The following is a 22,195-nucleotide window of genomic DNA, read 5'->3' as shown; positions in this document are numbered from 1 at the left end:
CCATTTCTTCGCTCACTCCCCTCTTACCCATATCGTCTTTCACGCAATCCGTTCATTTCTTCTTAGGTCTACCTCTTCCTCTATATTCTTCCACATTCATAGTCTACATTCTCTTACTAGCTTCATTTTCATTTCGTCTCATCACATGTCCATACCATCCCAAACGCGCACTTCTCAGCTTCTCTGTCACAGGTGCCACTTTCAGACTTCCTCTAACATATTAATTCCGTATTCTATCCATTCTCGTTACTCCACACATCCATCGCAACATTCGCATCTGTGCTGCATGCAATCGCCTTAATGTATCGCTAATGTACAGTAAATGATAAAAGATTGACACATCATTTTTTTTTCACAAAATTCCTTTTTCATTGCTTATGACTAACTGAAATATTGTTTCTATTTGTACTTGCTCCATAATTAAAATTAAATATATTATATGTCTTTCCTGTTTTGAATAAAAAACAAAATTTAACTAAAATATATTAACAAACTGTGTGCATACCGATTAGTTACAAAAACGTTTAAGACTTTTACATGTAAACAATTTTTTACGAAAATAATTGTTTGATTGTGGTTGAGGTGATTGTGAAATAAAATTGGTTTTTTTTTTCCTCACGTGTTCTTACTTTTAATATTTTTGTGATTCGGACGTTTTTGCGTCAATTAAATTAATAATACAATTCAATGCTAAAAATTCTCAGGCAAAACATAAGGTGTTTACGATTACAGACTACACTTATTCATTCATTCATTTCGGAAAAATGTGGACGTTCATAGCGAATGAAATATTATATATATATATATATAAGCGTCGATATATATATCGACGATTGAAACGCAAACATGACTAAGCGACAATAACTGCTTTGTACATAAATGATAGGCAATAACCATATATTTCTAAAAATATTTTTTTTTTGCGGATCGAATATTTTAATGATTTTAATAGACCTAGGTCTAATAAAATCATTTCAATCCTACAGCTACTAGCTAGATTCTACTATAGCTAGATTCGTTAAAATAAATTTTGTTTTCAGGTATTTCAACTTTAAATTAGTCTACTGTAAAGTTCACGCATTGTCGCTCAGTCACTTTTGCTTTTCAAGCGTCGATATATATATATATATTAATGCTTAGATGGGTGGACGAGCTCACAGCCTACCTGGTGTTAAAGGGTTACTGGACCATAGACATCTACAGCGTAAATGCGCCACCCACCTTGAGATATAAGTTCTAAGATCTCAGTATAGTTATACTAATAATAAACGTAATAAATTTAGAAATTTCATAATATTTCAATTAAAACTTACAACATCAATTTCGTGCTCACATTTATTGACACTCCGAGCAACAATTACATATATACATGTTCATATAGTTTATTTATTACTCAAATATACTACGGCCTGTACAAGGACATAACAAAATACATATAAACACAATTTATTTGAAATAACAATTAATATACAATCATTTTTTACTAAATACATTTAATTTTACTTCTAAAGATACGCAAAGCACTAATGTCGCACAACACGACACCTGTTTAACTACAGATATACCTGTTGTTATTACGCATGTCGGTGACGTGAATCCATAAGATTTTTCCTTAACAAAAATACCTCAACGCCAATAAGGAAGGTTTCACTTGAAAAATGTTTTATACTATTTCATCATTCTCCTGCCCTTCTCCCAGTGGGGTCGGCGCAACATGCTTTCTCCTCCAATACTCCTCTATCATATACCATTTCTTCGCTCACTACCCTCTTACACATATCGTATTTCATATAATCCATCCATTTTTTCTTAGATCCACCTCTTCCTCTAAAGGAAAAAATTAAATAAATAACACACTGAATGGTAGTATTGGTAATTTACTGGTGATGGGACCTCTTGTGAGTCCGCGCCGGTAGGTTCCATCATTCTGCCTATTTCTGCCGTGAAGCAGTAAAGCGTTTCGGTTCGAAGGGTGGGGCAGCCGTTGTAACTATACTTGAGATCTTAGAACAAGGTGGGTGGCGCATTTACGTTGTAGATGTCTATGGGCTCTAGTAACCATTTAACACCAGGTGGGCTGTGAGCTCGTACACCCATCTAAGCAATAAAAAAATTAAAAATAAATTATTATATTTCTAGTAGTTTCTAGGTCTGTGGAGCGTTCTCGGTCAGGAATGACTTGGCAACATAACAAAGCGTTTTGTAATCGGAGAGTGCGCGCGCGCCGGTGCGCTGCTCTCAAGCAAACAGTATATCAAGCGGTCGTGGCTAACAATTAATGTTAATCAAAAATACACAAACGAACAAGATTTGTTTTCTATTCACCAATAACCTTACTCACCTCTTTAGTGTCGCTGAGAATAAACTGAAAACATTAATCAAAAATTTCGATTCCGATCCTAATTTAATAACGAAACTTCAAGAAATTCCTAACAGCTAGGAGTGCTTCGTAAAGGTATGTATTATTTAAGGAATAAGCTGGAGATGTTTTATAACGAATTTCTGCTTCACGGCACAAATAGATCTCAAACGCTTTGCCAAAATAAAATAAAGTGAACTTTATAGCAACTCCGATTAAGGATGATTTTGCAACGGTTTTTGACGTTCGGACCACCAATACTTACAGGTTTTAAACGTTGAAAGCTATTGAAGAATATCGCTATTCCATTTCCAGTACAAAATGATTTCGGTAGAATAGGTATCAACGAAAATGCCTAATGAGACGTGTAATCTCTAATGTATTTGAAGTTTCCACAGTGACAAATAGTGAGAGCGACTCGTCAATGATAATAATACGTATAGATCTGTTTGATCGGCTTAATGTCTAGTGATTAGTGATCCTGATTAATGAACAACAGGGTTTCGGTTTGATCCCCGATAGGACTCATAAAATGTTATTTAAAGGCAATTTTTGTCTTTATTCTTGTCTATACTCTATACTAATATTATAAAGAGGAAAGATTTGTTTGTTTGCTTGTTTCGAATAGGCTCCGAAACTACTGGACCGATTTGAAAAATTCTTTTTCCATTAGAAGCCGACATTGTCCCTGATGAACATAGGCTACTTTTTTTTAATTTTTTTTTTTTATTTTTTTTTTTTGTTTCTTGTTTGTTTTAATGTTTCCGAAGCGTAGCGAGGGCGGGTCGCTAGTTTGTCTTATAATTTTATAAGCGAACTAGCTGTACCCGCCCGCTTTGCTTACCCCCACAAAGATTCTCATCATTGACGCCAACACTCATATAAATATTACCCTATCTATTAAGTACATGTATTTTCTACATGGATACCAAGTTTCAAGTTAATCGGATGCATGGTTCAGTAGTTATATCGGAACATCCGTAAAAACCACTATAGATTTATATATTAGTATAGATTTAAATCAACACACTGAGAACACGGTTTTTTTTTTCAGTAAGTAGAAAAACTGCCCTGAATCGCACTAGCAACATTTTCAACTTTGAGGCGACAATTGTTTCAAATGTTCGCTGCTATCTGCATTATTATTTAACCACAATTTTCGACTTAATAATCACGGGGCTTGCAATGCGCTGAAATATCGGGAACCCATCAAATATTACCGTGCTTACTTTTAAATAATATTAAGCTCACATTCGGAGCAATATTTGGTCTGTTTATAACCCCTTGAAACAGACTGACATCCGAATATATGGTCGGTGGAAGATTTCACTTACCTATATCATTCTCTATATAGATATAGCTTTTAGTTACTATTTTTGGTATTTCCTCTATTCATATCGTTAGAATTAGAACACTAAAGAGTTTAAATCTTCACTTCACTTTGCTTCAGCTTAAATCACACGTCCTTATCTCTGATAATCTTTATCAGCGAAACGCTTAGTTTAACCGCCAAATTAATCCCGTTAAACACAATAACTGTAACCTCAAAACGGATCCGCGAACAAGTTCAGGAATGAGGTCGAACGGAGATTAGTGCCGCAAAATGTGGTCGATCCTGATAACGCTCTGTTTCAGTACGTATGAAGTCAAATTTTGTTTGCGTTTCGTCTTAGCATACTAAAAAACAATCATTTTATGAAGGAAGGATTACTGGTGGCCCGGAGGCCCTTCCAGTTTCACCAGGACAGGTGGGCGAGGTGCTCAGCCAGGAGGGTTGGGATATGCCAACAGCTGCCCGAGCGCTTCCAGATGAGATCTAACAACTCGAGGGCAGTTGCTTGGCGAATGCATCTAGCACAGAATCGGAATCGTGACCCGCTGAGAAAATCCGTCCGTTATCTACCCGTGCGTTCTCGCAGTACTACCTATTATAAATATCCCGCATGGTAATCAAAACATATTCCACAAGGTATCTAGTACAAATCAAATGTCCGCGTATTTTTTTTCTATATACACAGCGCAGCCGACAACCAATTACGCAGTCCATTGTTATGTATTCCAGGTCCGAACGGTAATGCTAATCACACAAGCGAGCACGCTATCGGCGATGCGCTAAATAATCAACGATACGCTATGTTTTGTGTGCTTTTTTTTTTGCTTGGTTCATTACGATTTTAACCGTCCACCGAGGATTTTTACTCTTTATCCGATCTCGGAAACGTCATAGAAAATATGATTTAAACAACAATGTCAGCTAATAGTACGATTGAGGCATTGAGACGAAAATAGTTTTAATGTCCTCGTGGCCTAAAGGATAAGACAGGTGTACTACTTGATACTAGCAAGCATTTTTTTCCTACTTTAGCCTTGAGGGCTTGAGGGGCTATATCAGCGTAACCTAACAACTAGGTGAGCTCACGGAGCTCAAACCTGACGACGTTGGTAACACTAACTCTAGCAAGAGTAGTGCTTCGCAGAATCTACTACCGGATCGGAAATGCAACCCACTGTTAAGATCCACTGAGTGGCAAGCGATGCTACTACGTTCAATGTGCAAATCCAACCCCAGGCGGAAACCATTTTTTTTAAATGAAATACTCTCTTAGCTACGGAGAGTTATTGCCTAGACGGGTGAACAAGCTAACAGCCCACTTAGTCACTTAGTGTTAGGCGGACACGAGAGTCCATAGACATCACAACGTGAACACCGCCACCCCCTTTTGATATTTAACGTCTATGACTCAACTGACCTAGTAATGATGCATATTAAAAATTATTACCACTTTGATTTTTTTATCCAGGCCAAGGCAACTTCAATCTATTCCGGTAACCGTGTTTGAGCAATTGCGCTGTGAACGTTACTGAATTATTGCCCATTCACAACCCCTCCGGTAAACGCTACCTTGGATAAGAATCAGGAGAGGAGTGAAAGGAGTTTGTTGGGCAAGAACACTCGTGCTAGCAAATCTCGTTAGCAACGCCTACATCTGTATATTCGCGTTTTCAGTCCTAATCAAGCGTAGGTGTAAATGATGATGCTATGACAGGATACTTGAAGACATTATTAATAAAGTAGGATATTCGAAAAGTGAACACAGCCGTCTATTTCTGGAGACTTGATTTAGTCCAAATTTTAATGTATATTAATATATTTGTACACTAACATGGTCAGAGTATTACGCGTATAGAAGATACGGCCCACTATGTTTTTCCTATTTTACTTTTGAAGTGAAACTTCTTTACAATCGTTGTGATTTCAAACTCGATGAAACGAAATGAAACGAAACGAAAAAATAAGTCCATAGAGACACAAACACATAAATGTATAGGATTCAGCCGGCGAGAGAATGAGATAGAACGCATTATACGTGAAGTTAAAATATCAATTCACGGAGGGCGCTAACTCATACTATAAAAGATGATTTACAATTATTTCTATTTAGTTTGTTATGAAGAGATGTCACTGCACGTAAATTCAACAATTCCTGAATCTCGGTAACGAGTTGTTACACAGTTGATAGACGCTCTCGTAGTTCTCTACTTACCTGGCGTAGGGATACAGTGATCATGCAGGCGGTTCCCCCAGGGTGAGGCTGCTCCATTGCACTGCGGAGTGGTTGACCCTTGCGATTTTTTTTATTTTTATATGTTCACTTCTATCGTGTGTGACGTGCACACACACACACACACACACACACACACACACACACACACACACACACACACACACTTGTTTTTTTTTTACTTACTTATCCTTTACATTTGGTAAAGTTTTGTAACCTGGAAGGGTTATGCTAGCGTTACCGAACGTGTAGGCGAGTTCACGGGCTCAGCCTGGGAGTCTATCCTGATATCTGCTCTAGCAAGAGCAGTGCTTCGCTGAATCTAGTACCGAATAAGATTCGCGACGCACTGGGACAATCCGACGAGAAACTCAGTAGGCTGTCTGTTTTTTCGATCATTATCTCACTCTTTATCCTAAGTGGTAAAGTTTTCTATGAAATGCGAGAAAGACAATGCAGAAATTCTCTGCCTAGAGTTATTTAAATGGTAAAGTGTACTGTGAGCCCACATGGATAAGTACCACAATCCCGTTCATTTCTGTCGCAAAGCAGTCATGCAAAAGTATAAGGCACACATATCCTGACCACAGTTAAAGTGATCAATAAAACATACTTTGTTATTCAGTTACCATGGCAGGTTTAAAAGGTTTCAAACCAGCGTCTAGTTCGAGGAAAAATAAGCGTGTAAAGTGAATTGTGTCTATCAAAAAATACAATTTATTACATGGCGAAGTGTGTGAATTCTAACAGATTTAATCTATTGTAGTCTCCGTGAAATAATTTTACATTAATTATTATAAATTACGAAATTAAAAATAACTGGGTAGTAACAATTCATTTTGTACGAATACATTTTAAGTAAGAAGTGAAATAAATTACTATACTGAGACCTTAGAACTTATATCTCAAGGCGGGTGGCGCATTTACGTTGTAGTTGTCTATGGGCCCCAGTAACCACTTAACACCAGGTGGGCTGTGAGCTGGTCCACCCATCTAAGCAATAAAATAAAAAAACACAATGCTACATATATGAACATACATACTTATTACTATATAGTTACAACATTATTTTAAATAAAATAAAAAGATTTATTGAAAATGTCTCGGTAAATTAAAAAGTGATCTGGTATTTCACAGGTCACTGACTAAAGCCACCCTTATATCCATTAGATATGGTTCAAATGAGCAAGGAGCTGTTCGAGAAAATCTACACGGATGTTGACTGCCATTATCTTCTTCATCCGTGGGGCAAAGGCTGCATCACATCGTTGCCGGTTTTATTCAAGGATTCTCTGATCGGCAGCGTAAAATTCTATTCTATGGTATACTTGGTAAGTTTTTTTTTACTACTATTTAAGCATATTCACTATAATTAAAACTCGTTTTAGGGCCTAATTTCTTTCTTTTCACTTAAATTAATTTCTTCATTCATAATTCCAATTCTTAACTCTTCTTCTTAATTCTTAATTTTAATTCTTATTTCTTTTTACTTAAAACATTCGTGAGCACGACACAAAAAATTCGAAACATTTGGAAATGATATGAGGACAATAATTATTTTAACAAACACAAGATTAAGCCGTAATAATAGTTTTAATTGTGTCTACAACTTGCACGAGCAAAGTACCATGTACCAGCGCCCTGCCTATTTCTACTGTGAAGCAGTAATGCGTTTCGGTTTGAAGGGTAAAGCAGCCGCTGTACTTTAAAAACTGAGACCTTAGAACCCTTGTCTCAAGATGGTTGGTAGCGTTTACATTGTATAGATGTCTACGGGCTCCGGTGACCACTTAACACTAGGTGGACTATGACCTCAACCCATCAAAGCAATAAAAAAATTGTGTCTTAAAATATGGTCCAGACCAATATCATAACGAAATCTTCTGCGAACAACTACATAACATATCAGACAACATAACTATTTTATTCAACACATAAATCTAATCTGATCTGGTATTGTAATCACGCACGGATAAGTACCACCATCCTGCCTATTTATGCCGCGATAACTTCAGCGTTCCGAGTAACAACACAGAACAGACATTCTATGAGACTCGATTGCGTCTCACGGCGGATGACCACATTAACGCCATGATGTCCATGGACTTATGTAACCACTTAATACCAGATTTATGCAATAAAATACTTTTTATCTCAGATACAAATACTAATGCGTGGTAAGAAAATGAGAAAGAAAGAACAATGGCTCAAAATGGGTAACTACTACATAAGATCGATTCTTTTCGGACAGTTTGTTGCAGGAACCGCATCCATCATCGGATGTATCGTCAGGTAAGGTGTGTTAATACATCAGCATCGTATGCACTTAGCCGGAAAGCTACATAAAAGTCCATAGTAAGCATAGAAATCATAGAAATCCCACCTTGAAGTTAAAGCTTACACGCACAATCTGACTAAGTCGTCGTCGTCGTGTCGTGAGCCTCTGACTATTGCGCTGAGGGTCGTAGGTTCGATTCCCACACGGGGCAAACATTCGTGTAATGAAGGGTTTTTTTTTTGTTCTTTGTATCTAAATAGGTACCTATGTCAGTCTCTGGTATCCATAACACAAGGAATCCTAATTTGAGGGGGTTGAATGACCGTGCGTAAATTCTTCCCATTTCTTAATTTTATTTATTATTACTTTAATCTCCCTTTGGTAATTGTGACCATTTCGAAAACAATATCATGCAAAGTTGCTGCTAGTTGTAGCGCTCGGTCTGCCTACGTAGTTTTTGTCGTGTACTTTTTAATTTGCTTTACCAAAAATTGGTTTTTTTTTCTACCTATGCTGATAGCCTTGAGGGGCTATTTCAGCTTCACCCTAACGTGTAGGTGAGCTTACGGGGCTCAAACCGGAGTGTTGCTAACACTGGCCCTAGCAAGAGCAGTGCTTCGCACCGGATCGGAAACGCGACCCACTGAGAAGATCTGACGAGAAATTCATTGCGCGGTGCCTGTGGGTTGATTCGCTTGCGACGAAGGGCTCGACGAGGACGGTGACCGGTGCTTGTGGTACCTTAAAGCACCGTTAACGGATCGGGAGGATCCGTAATGATATGTTTTGGGCGACGTCGACAGTTTACAATTCGGTCTACAGGATCTGGTATGGGCTTTGATGGTTACTGTACAAAGCCATTGTAAATAATACGTAGAATCCATCAGAATTATGCCTTTAATATTTATGGGTATTTTTTAGGAAACTAAACGGCAATAAGTTCAAGTTCAATACGTTCCTTTTTGTACCGTTCACATTGAATGGTCTGTTTATTTACTTGGAGCCGCCAAGCAGGAGAGGACTCGTCATCAATTTGTTTGTTAATTTGGTAAGTTCCAAAATATTACTTGCCTTTGAACAGACAAACCCAAATCTTTATTATTTTACATTTCCTATCAATTTGACATGTATCCAACTATAAATAATCTATATATTAATACGAGAAGCAAAAACTTTGTATCCCTTTTTACGAAAATTACGCGGACGGAGGAGTATGAAATTTTCCACACTTATAGAGAATATAGAAAAGAAGTGCACAATGCTAATATTTTTTTTAAATAATGCTTAAAAGATACATTAAATCAATAAAAAAAACATTACACATACTACATACCATGTATTTGACGCACACACGCATGCATACTATATTTTATTGTCAAACTTTTGTTCTTGACGTCTGTGGTGAAATTGAGAATAGATTAAATATTGTTTGTCTTTATTAATATTTTTTATAGTGTAGCCTTGGCGAAATTTGTGATTATAGAAGTATAAAATACAATCATAATAGTGTACAAACTTACAATTCCAATTATAGTCGAATTTCGACTACTGCGGGACCTCTAGTCTTTGCCTCGTCGGATCCATAACATTTAAGCTACAATAATAACCCAACTATATTTTACAAGGATAACGTTTTTTTTCCTTTCGCGTCACATTAAATTAGTTTAATAATATTACAAAAATATTAAATTCATTAGGTACATCAAATGATGTCCGTTGGCCTTATTACAGATAACGCCACTTGAACAAACACACATTGAAATATGCGATATTTTCATAGGTAAATTAATCACTACTAATTTTATAGAAATTATGCACGCCAAATTATCCAATGTCGTTTAGAAAAATGCCATAACCATTTCCAAGGAGACTATAAAACATAGTCAAACAGATTACGATTTGCATTATATGACGGCCAATCTTCGGCTTTTTTAAAGCTCTTTTACAGACTAGCTTGTTTAGATCGAGCTTTGTGATCCAAGTGATGTGAGATGTGAGTTTCACATAAATGGCTATGAAACTTGATAATATTAATCCACAATCGTGTTTGGTATTCCTAGGTTGAAGCTTTAAAACTTTTAACACAAATATCGATCAGTCACTCCTTGATAACTAACATCCCACCAAAGCCGCATTGAAGCCGAACAATGCCCACGTTGTACCCCTTACTAATTAATCGAGAAGCTTTCGTGGAGCTTTGAGCATAAGCTCGGTCGTTCTGCTTATTAAAATGTTGCTCCACACTAAAGAAATCCTGTCACTAAAAAGAAAAAATGTGTTATCCTTTTTATGTTACAGATTAACTAATAACTAGTAGGTCTTTTATAAATTACAAGTCTAAAATCCTCTGCACTCATTTCCCTTAATACGCATAGTTTGCTTTCGGATTGGATATCTTCAGATTTTTTTGCTTTGATGATCTTTTAGTTGGAATACTAAGTAGACGGCTAGCTTCTTTCTTGTTACAAACCGGATCTCGTGACCATCTCGTCACCAAATTCATCAAATTGGAAGCTTTGAACAAAAAACGTTTTTATGGATCTTTAGGTTTTACTTTACTCTAATAACATCAATTTTGATTTCAATAAATACTGAACTGTTCATCTATGCAAATTTTATATAATTAAGTTACGGTGCATCACCATGGGAAACAAAATCTGTTCGCTCGCAGACAATAAAAAATCGCACAAGGACATAAATTTGATTAAACTTTTCAGTACATAGAATACTGGCTCCGGAGATTGGAAGCAGCTGCATATATAAAAATTACGAAAATCCGAACTACCGCACTTTTTATGCTGGGCAGCGGTCTCCTTTTCTACTTAATGCGATTAGAGGGAGATAAAAAAGAAAGGACCCAATTGTTTTGGTAAATAGAAAACTTACTATCTACATAATATTAAACAAAACTAGAGGTCCCGCAGTAGTCGAAATTCGACTATAATTAATTGGAATTGTAAGTTTGTACACTATTATGATTGTATTTTATACTTCTGTAATCACAAATTTCGCCAAGACTACACTATAAAAATATTAACAAAGACAAACAATATTTAATCTTTTCTCAATTTGACAACAGACATCAAGAACAAAAGTTTGACAATAAATAGTATGCATGCGTGTGCGCGTCAAATACATGGTATGTAGTGTGTGTAATGTTTTCTTTATTGATTTAATGTATCTTTTATGCATTATTTTAAAAAAATATTAGCATTGTGCACTTCTCTATATTCTCTATAAGTGTGGAAAATTTCATACTCCTCCGTCCGCGCAATTTTCGTAAAAAGGGATACAAAGTTTTTGCTTCACGTATTAATATATAGATAACTGACGAACTATCTGTTAAATTTAACGTGCATATTAATAAAATAAAACAATTCTAAATCTAATCTTAATCTACATAAAAATATAATAATAAAATAATTAATTTCTTTGACTATAATAAACGAAATATTAATTATTTAATGCCTTTTTTAGCTCCAAAGTACGAATATATTATTATGTAAAAAAAAGTTACAAAAAGTTCATTAGCTTTAAAACGTAAAATACGGAATCATCGCTATAATAATATAATAATTAGAAACCTGAAGTAATTATCATATATTATTAAAGAATGGATTTTTTAAAAATCGAAATCAAGATTTTTAATAATCATTTTAAAGTTAACAATATCCCTAATTGAATTTTAAAACAGTGGACACACATTGTACTAATGTCAACGATAACTATTCTAATCTTGTCTCCTAGCCAATATTTACTAATTAATAAGTAGATTTTATTACTGCATACATTATTTGGACCTTTTCATTACACTTAGCAGATATAATACGTTCTATTTCCGAATCCATGAAATTTTACAAGATTTGTTTGGCACTTATGTTCTATAGACACGGGAAAAAACAAAGGGAAAATCTTCCTACGAATTTGATTAGTAGACTGACAGTCCAAAAAGTGTTTAAGATCTTCTTAAAATTCTTCTCAAAGCTATACAACTTTTACTTTTTTCGTATTGAGGCGCTGATAGAGATTGTTTAATGGGTAGCATTTAAATTATTCCGGTTCAAATACGGATTTATCGCGAACGACAAATAACAATGCAACTGTCCGTATACGCTATGCATTTAGCGCACAACGTTTGTCATTGTTCTGTTCAATCAGTTTGCGATTGGAACTATTCATGTTGACTTTTGCTGTAGAGTTCAATGGACGTTGGTAATCTTTTGAATCACGAATTAAATTAATTGAACATTCTTGATAACTATTTACTGTGCATAATTTTAAAGCAGCTTTTATTTTAGCAGCATTCGTTTTTACTGAATTCCTATTCGTTAATTACGTGTATAATTTATTATTATTTTCTGTTGATATAAAGAGGAAAAACCGTACGAATGCTTCTTAGAAGAATGATAATTATATTTTAAATAGTTTACGATAGCTCAGAATATCGAGCGACTAACAAGGTCTGGCGAGAGACCCGGCTGTGTCTGTGGGTTAAGTTGCACGTCAATCTCGGAATATAAAGAACGGCGACCGGCACTTGGAGAGCCTAAGAGTACCGAAAGTGAATCTTGAGGATCCGAAGTTAAAAAACACGCTTAAATAGCTACCCGAAATAACAATTCATTTCTTTTTTTATTCTAGTGATATGTTTTTGTAAATTGTGTACTATCATCGGTCCTCTATGCCTGCGCAAATTTGCAAGTTAATCGGAAGTAATTCAGTCGGTCTAAATGTCGTTCAAAGATCACATTATATACAAATAATATATACATGTATACGAAGCTGATGAAAGTGGGTTCTAAAGATAGGATAGTGGTACAGACCTATATGAACTGAATAAGGGATATTCTCAGAAAGAATTCACGAAGGACAAGATACAAAAAAAATGTGGTACTACTAAGGTTTTGTTAAAGAAATGTACAGGCTGCTAGTCATGGCCGATGTTTGGCAGTACCTACTCAAGATGAGTCAACAGCCAAACAGGCTATAATGAACATAGGATCATCTAACTTAATGTCGATATAGGTCATTCTATGAATGTAATGAAAATACAATCATTGGATAATTCTTTTAACGTTTTCAATTTATCAGCACATAGTTCGTACAATAATAAGTTTATTTTGAAAACAGGCTATTTACCCCGGACAAGGTGAGACGAAAAACAGATGATTCAAACAACGTTTGTCCTCACCAAGGCTCCTGTCATAAGTATATCTTTAAGGTAATTTAATATCTTTATAAACTAACTTTAATTTTCTATGTTTTCAGTAGCAGGGTCCGTGCTAAAAATTGCTTCTTCTACTACTACTACTACTACTTCAACTAAAACTTCTTACTTCTTACTTACACCTTCTACTTCAACTACACTTACGATTTTTGCTGTTTTTTTATAGTTTTACAGTAAGTTCACAAATCATTGTAGTTACCGTTAAGTGGTTCTTAAAATCTGTTATTAGCTTTAGTATAATCACGTGTCTGCAAATGTTGTATAAGTAATTACATATTTGGGTTTCTATGATTAATAAACACTCGCTCAATGGCGAAGTTAGTTACATTTGGGTACTCGCAAACACATATTTCATTGCGTGACGACTCTTAGCAAAAGGTAAATAAAATGTGAACAGTTACAGCCAATCTTGGATCAGTACTAATCACTGATCTCATGACTCAGCGGTTATATTCAGGATATTATAATGACAGTGTTAATATTACTGGTGGTAGGTCGTCTTGTAAGCCCACATGGGTAGTTACTACCATTTATGCTTAATGAGACTTAGAAATCATGTCTCAAGGTTAGTGGTGGTATTTACTTTGTTGATGTCTGTGGACCTCTCTAACCAGTTAATACCAGGAAGATCTTAAACTCGTCCTCCCAGTTAAACAAAAATAACACGAGCCTTAAAATTAGGCTCTGTGTTTCAAATTATTGTTTATTTTAATTATTTATCCTGCACATAGGTAAATAGTAATAAACAGATAGTAAATTTAATTTTATTATGTTTTAGTATCAATAGTGAGTAGCAACTTGATAACAATATTATGATATGGTAATTATAAAAATAGTAGAACAAATATTGATAATCTATAATAATATTTGTGTAATTACCGACAATAGTCTATTTTTTATTTTTATTATTTTTTTACACTATTGTTAGAGTGAATTATTTTTAAAACAGAATAAAAATAAATTCATATAAACAATACGATTTCACTTAAAAGAGTGAGTATTCCACGTAATTGTGACTGAGGCTTCGAATATCGAGAATAAGTTTAGTATTGAGCAACCTGAAGCGCCTTTTGAATATATGAATTCACTATAAATACAGTTTGAGAAGCTATGACCATGTCTCGATTTACAAGCAAATAATAAACGGCTCTCAAATGTCTGCGCGTTGGAGGTATATCATTGCTTCTCTACAACATACTCTTCTGTTGTTTCTCCTTAGCTTAGAGATTTTTGGTTCTTAATTAAATATTCAAGATTCCAATTCGCCACAGTACTGCGCGCGGATGAGTTTCGAGTTTTTAGGACACAGCCAGAAATTTGGACAATTTTGGAGAAGCTGCTGGTAACAGGCAAGGTATGCGGAAGAAGGCCCAGAGGCAGAAGTCTAATGCACTGGTCGGACCAGATACGCTTCCTCTCAACACTTCAGTCCACGTTGCTATTTTTTTATTGCCTAGATGGGTGGACGAGCTCACAGCCCACCTGGTGTTAGGTGGTTACTGGAGCCCATAGATATCTACAATGTAAATGCGCCACCCACCTTCAGATATAAGTTCAATGTCTCAGTATAGTTACAACGGCTGCCCCGCCCTCCAAACCGAAACGTATTGCTGCTTCACGGCAGAAATAAGCGGGGTGGTGGTTCCTACCCGTGCGGACTCACAAGAGGTCCTACCACCAGTAAATCTGCTATATAATGCTATACACATAGCTGAGAATAGGCAGGAATTGCGCAGGATAATCCATGAGAAAGTTGTTAGATGAAGCCACGACCCTCAGCATTGAGGATTATCGATGCAAGCAGGAGGAATTAAATATACTCTTACTTTCAGGGTACGGCTACATACTTTGCACTTGGCCTAGCGTTTACTGTAGCAAGACTCATATTACCAAGGATACGCTCACCTATGACAGCTATAGCTTCATTGAGGACGAGACATTTGAAACTGGCGATGTTCTTCGGTTCTTATATCGGTATTTACAGAGTACGATTTGTTTCGTGTCGTTAGGTATTAAAATAGAATGGGGGCGGAGATTTGATGGACGATCGATTTAATGTGTGATATGAAATGTCTGTAGCTTAAATGGCAAAACGCCCGGTATGCTGATATAGGGCGATGAGATTACATCATGATTGGAATCCTCCATATAACTTTCAGGGTGAAGGAATGTCGTAGAAAAAAACCTCTATAACTAGATCATTAGTGGTTATATGAGGCATTGCGAGTCACAGACCGGTAGGTACCTCCATGTTGCCTGTTTCTGCCGAACTGCAATCATAAGTTTTTGTTCAAATGGTTAAACAACAGTTTTTCGGGGATTACTATTAATATCAACTGTACATTCATTATCACGGTATCAATTGCGTAAGAAAAATAGAAATAAGATTAAAAATAGTACTATTAAAGAATAGCTTGGTGATACCGTCCATGACCAAGACAAATGCGATTAGAGCTTCCCAGTTAAAACACTCCAACTATCACGAAAAACGGCTATCTGTAGCAAGCACTTAACCCAGCTGGATAGCTTTTTTTCTACCTGTTCTAGTAACCTCGAGGGGCTATTCTAGATTCACCAAACTAGTAGGTGAGCTCACAGGGCTCAAATCTGACGTCATTACTAACATTAGCTCTTCTTCCACTGGATCGAAAACGTGACCACCTGAAAAGATCCGGGGAGAAACTCAGTGGGCTGTATCTGTGGGTTAATTGACTCGCCGAGCCCTTCGTTGCAAGCGACAGGTTCGACCAGAACGATGGCGAACACTAAAGTGCTATACATAGCTTCACAAAGATTCTTATGAAGTCATAGTTGAATCCAATCAAACCTACATTCGCACAAATATCTAAACCAAAATGATTTTACTATATTATAATTTTCAGGCTGTGATCTGTTATTTGTGTCGCAAGAGAGGATGTGATTCTGCAATATACGCTTTACCAGCTGGCTGTTTGGCCGGATTATCATTCATTTTCAGCCCAAGTCTGGGAATAGCTATTGGGGCAATGACAGGAGCCATGAAGGTAAATAGTGCGAATAAATGTAGTTATAATAGCTTTCCATTCACCTAAGTAAGACTATGAATGTTTTCGATATCAAACATCGACCCTCAATATAGCTACTGTAATTAACTCATTGATTTTATGTTAATGTACTTACCATACATAAATTCAAAATGTACTCGGAGTTTGTACATCATTAAATACCTAAAAATAGTATGTTATAAAAAGGCATCTTGTTTGTGAATGAATTTAGATTTGCTCGTAACGTTTCGAATGAATTCCATTTTTTAATAGGCTTAGACGTCATCAAGTCTATACTATAGTCTATATATACATATATTATAATCATAAGACAGAGTTCACTCAATGAACTTTTTTTATTGCTTAGATAGTTAGAGCTCACGGCCCATCTGATGTTATACGGTTACCGGAGCCCAAATACAACGTTAATGCCGCAACTCACCATGAGATATGAGTTCTAAGGTCTCAGTATAGTTACAACGGCTGCGTCGCCCTTCAAGCCGAAACGCATTACTGCTTCAAGGCAAAAATAAGCAGGATGATGGTACTTACTCGTCCGGTCTTATAAAACGTCTTTTTTTTTATTGCTTGGATGGGTGGACGAGCTCACAGTCCACCTGGTGTGAAGTGGTTACTGGAGCCCAAAGACATCTACAACGTAAATGCCGCCACCCACCGTGAGATATGAGTTCTAAGGTCTCAGCATAGTTACAACGGCTGCCCCGCTCTTCAAGCCGAAACGCACTACTGCTTCACGGCAGAAATAGGCAGGATGGTACTACCTCCCCGTGAGCACTCACAAGACGTTCTACCACTTCATGCTTCAGCACCAGCTTCGTGCTGCCGTAAGCTCTTAATTTTAGACCCACTCCGTAAAACTTAATATACCTACCTTTTCAGTTATATTCAACAATACTGTATGAGAAAAAGCTACTGCCCTCACGTTTGCCGTTACCAGAACTCCTGTACTGTATATGTCAGGGTACCCTGTTTAGTGCTCGAGTGTTTTACCCAGAAGAGTGTCCCTCATACATTTTCAATCTTCTAGCTAAAGTCAGCAACAACAGGTTGGTTAATGTATACGCATATTGCAAGGCCGCATAGATGAGTAGCATCATAAAGACTAACTAGCAGTGCGCGCGACTTCGTCCGCATGGAATTTAACAAAATAGAAATATGTAGCCTTAGTTACTCCTTATTAAACTTATTAAATCAGCTGTCTGCCAGTGAAAGTTCCGTCAAAATCGGTCCAGCCGATCCAAATATAAGCCGGAACAAATTAAATTTATTTAGACTAATAAATAGATATATAATATAATAGATATTAATAAGACTAATAAATAAATTAAATAGACAGACAACAATTAAAAGAAATGCTATTTTGGTATAATTATTATGTACTGTTTATACCGTTATATTCAAATACATGTAGTAAAAAGCGTTATTTTAATATTACAAATAGAAACTCCAAGCTTATTTACTTGTATAGAGTTGTCACGGAGCTTTTTAGTGAAACATTTTTACGGTCCGATTTTTAGTAAAACTGCCTTTACATAATTAACATGCGTCAAACGTGCTATAAATAAACAAAATTGTTTGAAGTCATAGTGGCTATTTTTGCTCTATCGATAAGGACGGTTGTAAAAAGGAGGTGATGAAAATGATGAAATCTCTGTCCTGTATATGAAGTGAAACTTCTTTAGACGCGTTGAGAGTAAAATTTAAATTGCCAAAGCTTCGTTACGGCTAGAGAGAAAAGATACAATTTAGGAAGAGTGAAAGTGAGAAATAAACAGAACGTCTCGCGAACCACTCGACCTTGGAGAGAGGGAAAGGACGAAGCGAGATAGCTCGTTTTTCTTATGCACAGCATTTCCTATCACACAAATGAACAAAACCACAATACTACACACCGCAAAAGAAGTTTCACTTCTTTTAGGCGGACCTTTTCTTATTGTAATATCATTTTCAGGTCCGAATGGGTTTACAGCAACTACAAACTACTATTGGACAAGGCTTTAAAACAATCCTAGTTTTTAAACATTCCAAATGGTAATTTATGATACGTTAGTTAGTTTAGTTCAATGTTTTATTACCAATCTAAGCTGTAAGGTGTTGTTTTGTTTTATATTTTTAATATTCATCTTGTTTAATAAATACGTGACGGTAGTAATCATAATCTTTTTTTTAAACTGCTATTGCAAGTATGTTTTTGATTTAACTTTTTTTTTATTGCCCTTGTAGGCAGACGAGCATACAGCCCACCGGGTAGTGAGTGGTTACCGTCGCCCATTGACTTCAGCAATGCCATGGGCAGAGCCAAGCCGCTGCCTACCGCAAATTTTTTGATCTCAATCAATTTTTATATCAGTTATAACGGGTATTTCTTTTACAAATGTTGGCATACCTAATTCCATAATTTGGATTCAACGATATTCGAATGTTTTATCTCATCATCATCTCAGCATATCTCATATATTTTTCTTATGGTCGTGAAACTATCTGAAAACAGTAGTTTACAGGATGTATTGTAAATTGATACGCAGATACCACCGTTCCCCTGCTTCTGCCGCAAATCAACAACGTTGTCCAGTTTTATAAAAGTTATATCAACGTAATTTTGATTTCAATGTCTGGAACGTTTATGTTGAGGTCTTTTAATTTTTGCCGTTACTAATTTCACTGTCACATGTCACTATTTTACGGTTTTTCTCGCAACTCACCGACCGCTCACATGAGGATTTTATATCTATTGGAAATCTAATTGTAATAAATAATAGTTTTAAAAAACTAACAAAATACACTTTTATAGAAAATCCAACAAAAAAATAGAAAATATTTTTTTTACGCTTTTTTTACACGCTTTTTTTTATAATAAAATGATTTTTTCTTACACTATTTTTAATTCAAATTTATTGAAATTTGTTTTCAATTTTTTAGTTGGATTTTCAATAAAAGCGTATTTTGTTAGTTTTTTTAAACCATTATTTATTTTTCATTTTTTTGTTGAATGTCAATTTTTTTATTTTTTTTAAATATTGAATTGTCATCGGCCTTTTAAAAGTATTCAAAATTTCGAGTTAATCCGACGTTTCGAAGGGGTCAAAATCATGTTCAAAGATTCCATTACAAACATAAATACGTCTGAAGCTAATAAAAGCGTATTAAAAATAAAACAATAAAGTTCCATCGCGCAATGGATTTATCTCATTGAACTTTAGCATTAGAAGGCGTTGTTGGTACTGTATTTTGTATTCTTCCTCTTTTCTTTGTGGCGTTCTCAGGGTTGATAATGAGAATTTTACTCATGCCTCCATTATCTTTCTTTTCTTGGACCTTCATAAGACCTTCATGTCCGAAGCGACATACGGACTCACACTGTAATACAATCATAGCGAAGTTGTTAAAACGAAGGTATATTTAAAAATTACTGGTGGTAGGGCCTCTGGTGAGTCCGCATGGGTAGGTACCACCACCCTGCCTATTTCTGCCTTGAAGCAGTAAAGCGTTTCGGTTTGAAGGGTGGGGCAGCCGTTGTAACTATACTGAGACCTTAACTCATATCTCAAGGTGGGTGGTGGCATTTACGTCGTAGACGTCTATGGGCTCCGGTAACCACTTAACGTCAGGTGTGCCGTGAGCTCGTTCACCCATCTAAGCAATAAAAAAAATGTAAAATTTTGGATAACGTTGCGCTAAGTACTACAAAAATTTAGCGATTTCAAATTTCAAATGTACGTGTCGCATCAGTTTCCTATATCAGAGAAACGAAGCTACTAAAAGTAAGAATGAGAACAGAGTACTATTTTTTTATTTCAAAGATACCTGCTCTCGATTATAGAAGTTATTTTTGTTGCCTCCACAACCCGAATAAAGGGTCTTCTTGCAAACTCTCCAGAGATGATCGTAGTACCATCTTTCCTCGTTCCCGAAGCAGAAACCATAGTCAAATGACAGGTTGCACCAACGCGGACGGTGCGCTGAGAAGAAAAAGAGCTTATTTGCAACAGACTATAATAATATTTACTAACAGTCACGCCACATTAACTGGTCCCGTGATAAGTTCGTAAAGAACTTGTGTTACAGGTACCAGATAACGGAAATAAATATAGGATTTTTATTATACACATACACATATTTAATATACATCCATAACCCTGGAAAAGACATTTATATTTATCATACAAATATCTTCCCTTGGCGGGATTCGAACCCGCGACCCCCTTGTGTAGTGACCATGTCACTTACCACTACACCAGACGGCCGTTAAACAGCTACCAAATTTTATTCAATCAGCGTATAATATGTAGTACATGGCAAATCTTCGCCAATATCCATAACCTACTGAATTTCTCGCCTGGTGTTCTCAGTGGGTCGCGATTCAGATCCAGTGATAGACCCTACGAAGCACTGCTCTTGCTATGGCCAGTGATAGTACATTCTCTCAGGATGAGCCCCGTGAGCTCACCCACCAGTCACAACCTAACTGAAATAGCCCCTAATAGAAAGAATAGAAATATTTCTAAAGTTTACTTTTGAATTTTTTCAAAAACGCCTACTTACGTCCAGCATTAGGCTTACTAAGACATTTGCCTATGCATTCTTCCTCGGTCTTGAACCTGTTTCCATTGCCCTGACAACCGCCCCACAAGAATATATTACACTTCAATGACGCCGGGTCGAAGTAGTACATTCGAATGTTCCCTCTGCAGGGTCCATCATCTGGTATCAGTGTACAAGTCTTGGATACGACTGAAAGATATTACGGATAAAGTCAGAAGTTATTCGAAGAAACGGGAGTAATATATTTTTAAACAATGCAAGCGAAACCCTGGCTCAATTTGTATTAATTTATTATTGAAACTCATAAAAAATAGACTGTAAAAGCTGTCACAGATTCTTAAGTCCACGTGGATCACGATGACCTATTGATAAAAATAGGAGTCTTAAGGCAAAATATTTACATGCCCACACGTAACATTATTAAAGTTGACTATTGATCCGGATTTGAAGGCCTGTATGCCCTTAAGCAATAGAAATGATCGTCAATTTATGCTATAGTGTCTGAACTATTGATTTATTTGCCCAAATATAGTAAAAAAACAATTACTTTTAGGAGAATAAGTGGTAGCTCTGATATCTTCGGATGGTATTGTTTCGTATTGAATTTTGCAGTTTGCTTCTAAAATGAGCACCGAACAAAAACAATGCACGAAAAACAATAAATCTGTTTTCATTTTACAACCCGATCCGCATTCAGTGACGGTTTCCAACGCAATAAATATTTTACGAATACATAAATAAAAATAAAATATTTATCGTTCGCGTGATAATGTTTGTATTGAAATTGGGAATTTTACAACATTTATTTTTCTGTCACTCTCTTTGTAGGTTACTGCTCTTGTTATGACGTGCGATGTCTGGCGACGCATAGATCCCTCCCTGATCCATTAACGGTGCTTTTAGGTACCACAAGCACCGGTCACCGTCCTCGTCGAACTCGTCGCTTGCGACGAAGAGCTCGACGAGCGAATTAACCCACAGACACAGCCCACTGAGCTTCTCGCCGGATCTTCTCAGTGGGTCGTGTTTCCGATCCGGTGGTAGATTCTGCGAAGCATTGCTCTTGCTAGGGCCAGTGTTAGCAAAACGCCCGGTTTGAGCCCCGTGAGCTCACCTACATGTCAAGGAAAAGCTGATATAGCCTCTCAAGGCTATCAGCATAGGTAGGGAAAAAATAGATCC

General features: G+C 36.3%; 2 protein-coding genes across 3 annotated transcripts; one reads left to right on the top strand and one right to left on the bottom strand.

The window, feature by feature from the left end:
* Positions 1 to 2,193: 2,193 nt before the first annotated feature.
* LOC114253492 (transmembrane protein 135) lies at positions 2,194 to 18,623 on the top strand. 2 transcript variants are annotated; one of them, XM_089728410.1, is made up of 10 exons: positions 2,194 to 2,455; positions 7,093 to 7,253; positions 8,081 to 8,214; positions 9,122 to 9,248; positions 10,918 to 11,069; positions 13,331 to 13,421; positions 15,260 to 15,412; positions 16,310 to 16,450; positions 17,351 to 17,517; positions 18,423 to 18,623. In XM_089728410.1, the coding sequence occupies exons 2-10, from the start codon at positions 7,095 to 7,097 to the stop codon at positions 18,481 to 18,483; spliced, it is 1,185 nt and encodes a 394-aa protein (XP_089584536.1). In that variant the 5' UTR covers positions 2,194 to 2,455; positions 7,093 to 7,094; the 3' UTR covers positions 18,484 to 18,623. The 2 variants fall into 2 exon arrangements, with proteins under 2 accessions (XP_089584536.1, XP_089584535.1); XM_089728409.1 differs by having other exon boundaries at positions 7,060 to 7,253.
* A 938-nt stretch (positions 18,624 to 19,561) lies between these two features.
* Positions 19,562 to 21,687, bottom strand: LOC114253565 (inter-alpha-trypsin inhibitor-like). Its single transcript, XM_028188490.2, has 4 exons — positions 21,561 to 21,687; positions 21,014 to 21,202; positions 20,276 to 20,430; positions 19,562 to 19,828 (listed from the first exon to the last, which is right to left on the bottom strand). The coding sequence occupies exons 1-4, from the start codon at positions 21,685 to 21,687 to the stop codon at positions 19,658 to 19,660; spliced, it is 642 nt and encodes a 213-aa protein (XP_028044291.2). The 3' UTR covers positions 19,562 to 19,657.
* Positions 21,688 to 22,195: the final 508 nt, after the last annotated feature.

This window comes from Bombyx mandarina, chromosome 06 (genome assembly GCF_030267445.1).
Source record: "Bombyx mandarina strain Sakado chromosome 06, ASM3026744v2".
Classification (NCBI taxonomy): Eukaryota; Metazoa; Arthropoda; class Insecta; order Lepidoptera; family Bombycidae; genus Bombyx; species Bombyx mandarina.
This window is presented reverse-complemented; position numbering and strand designations above follow the sequence as displayed.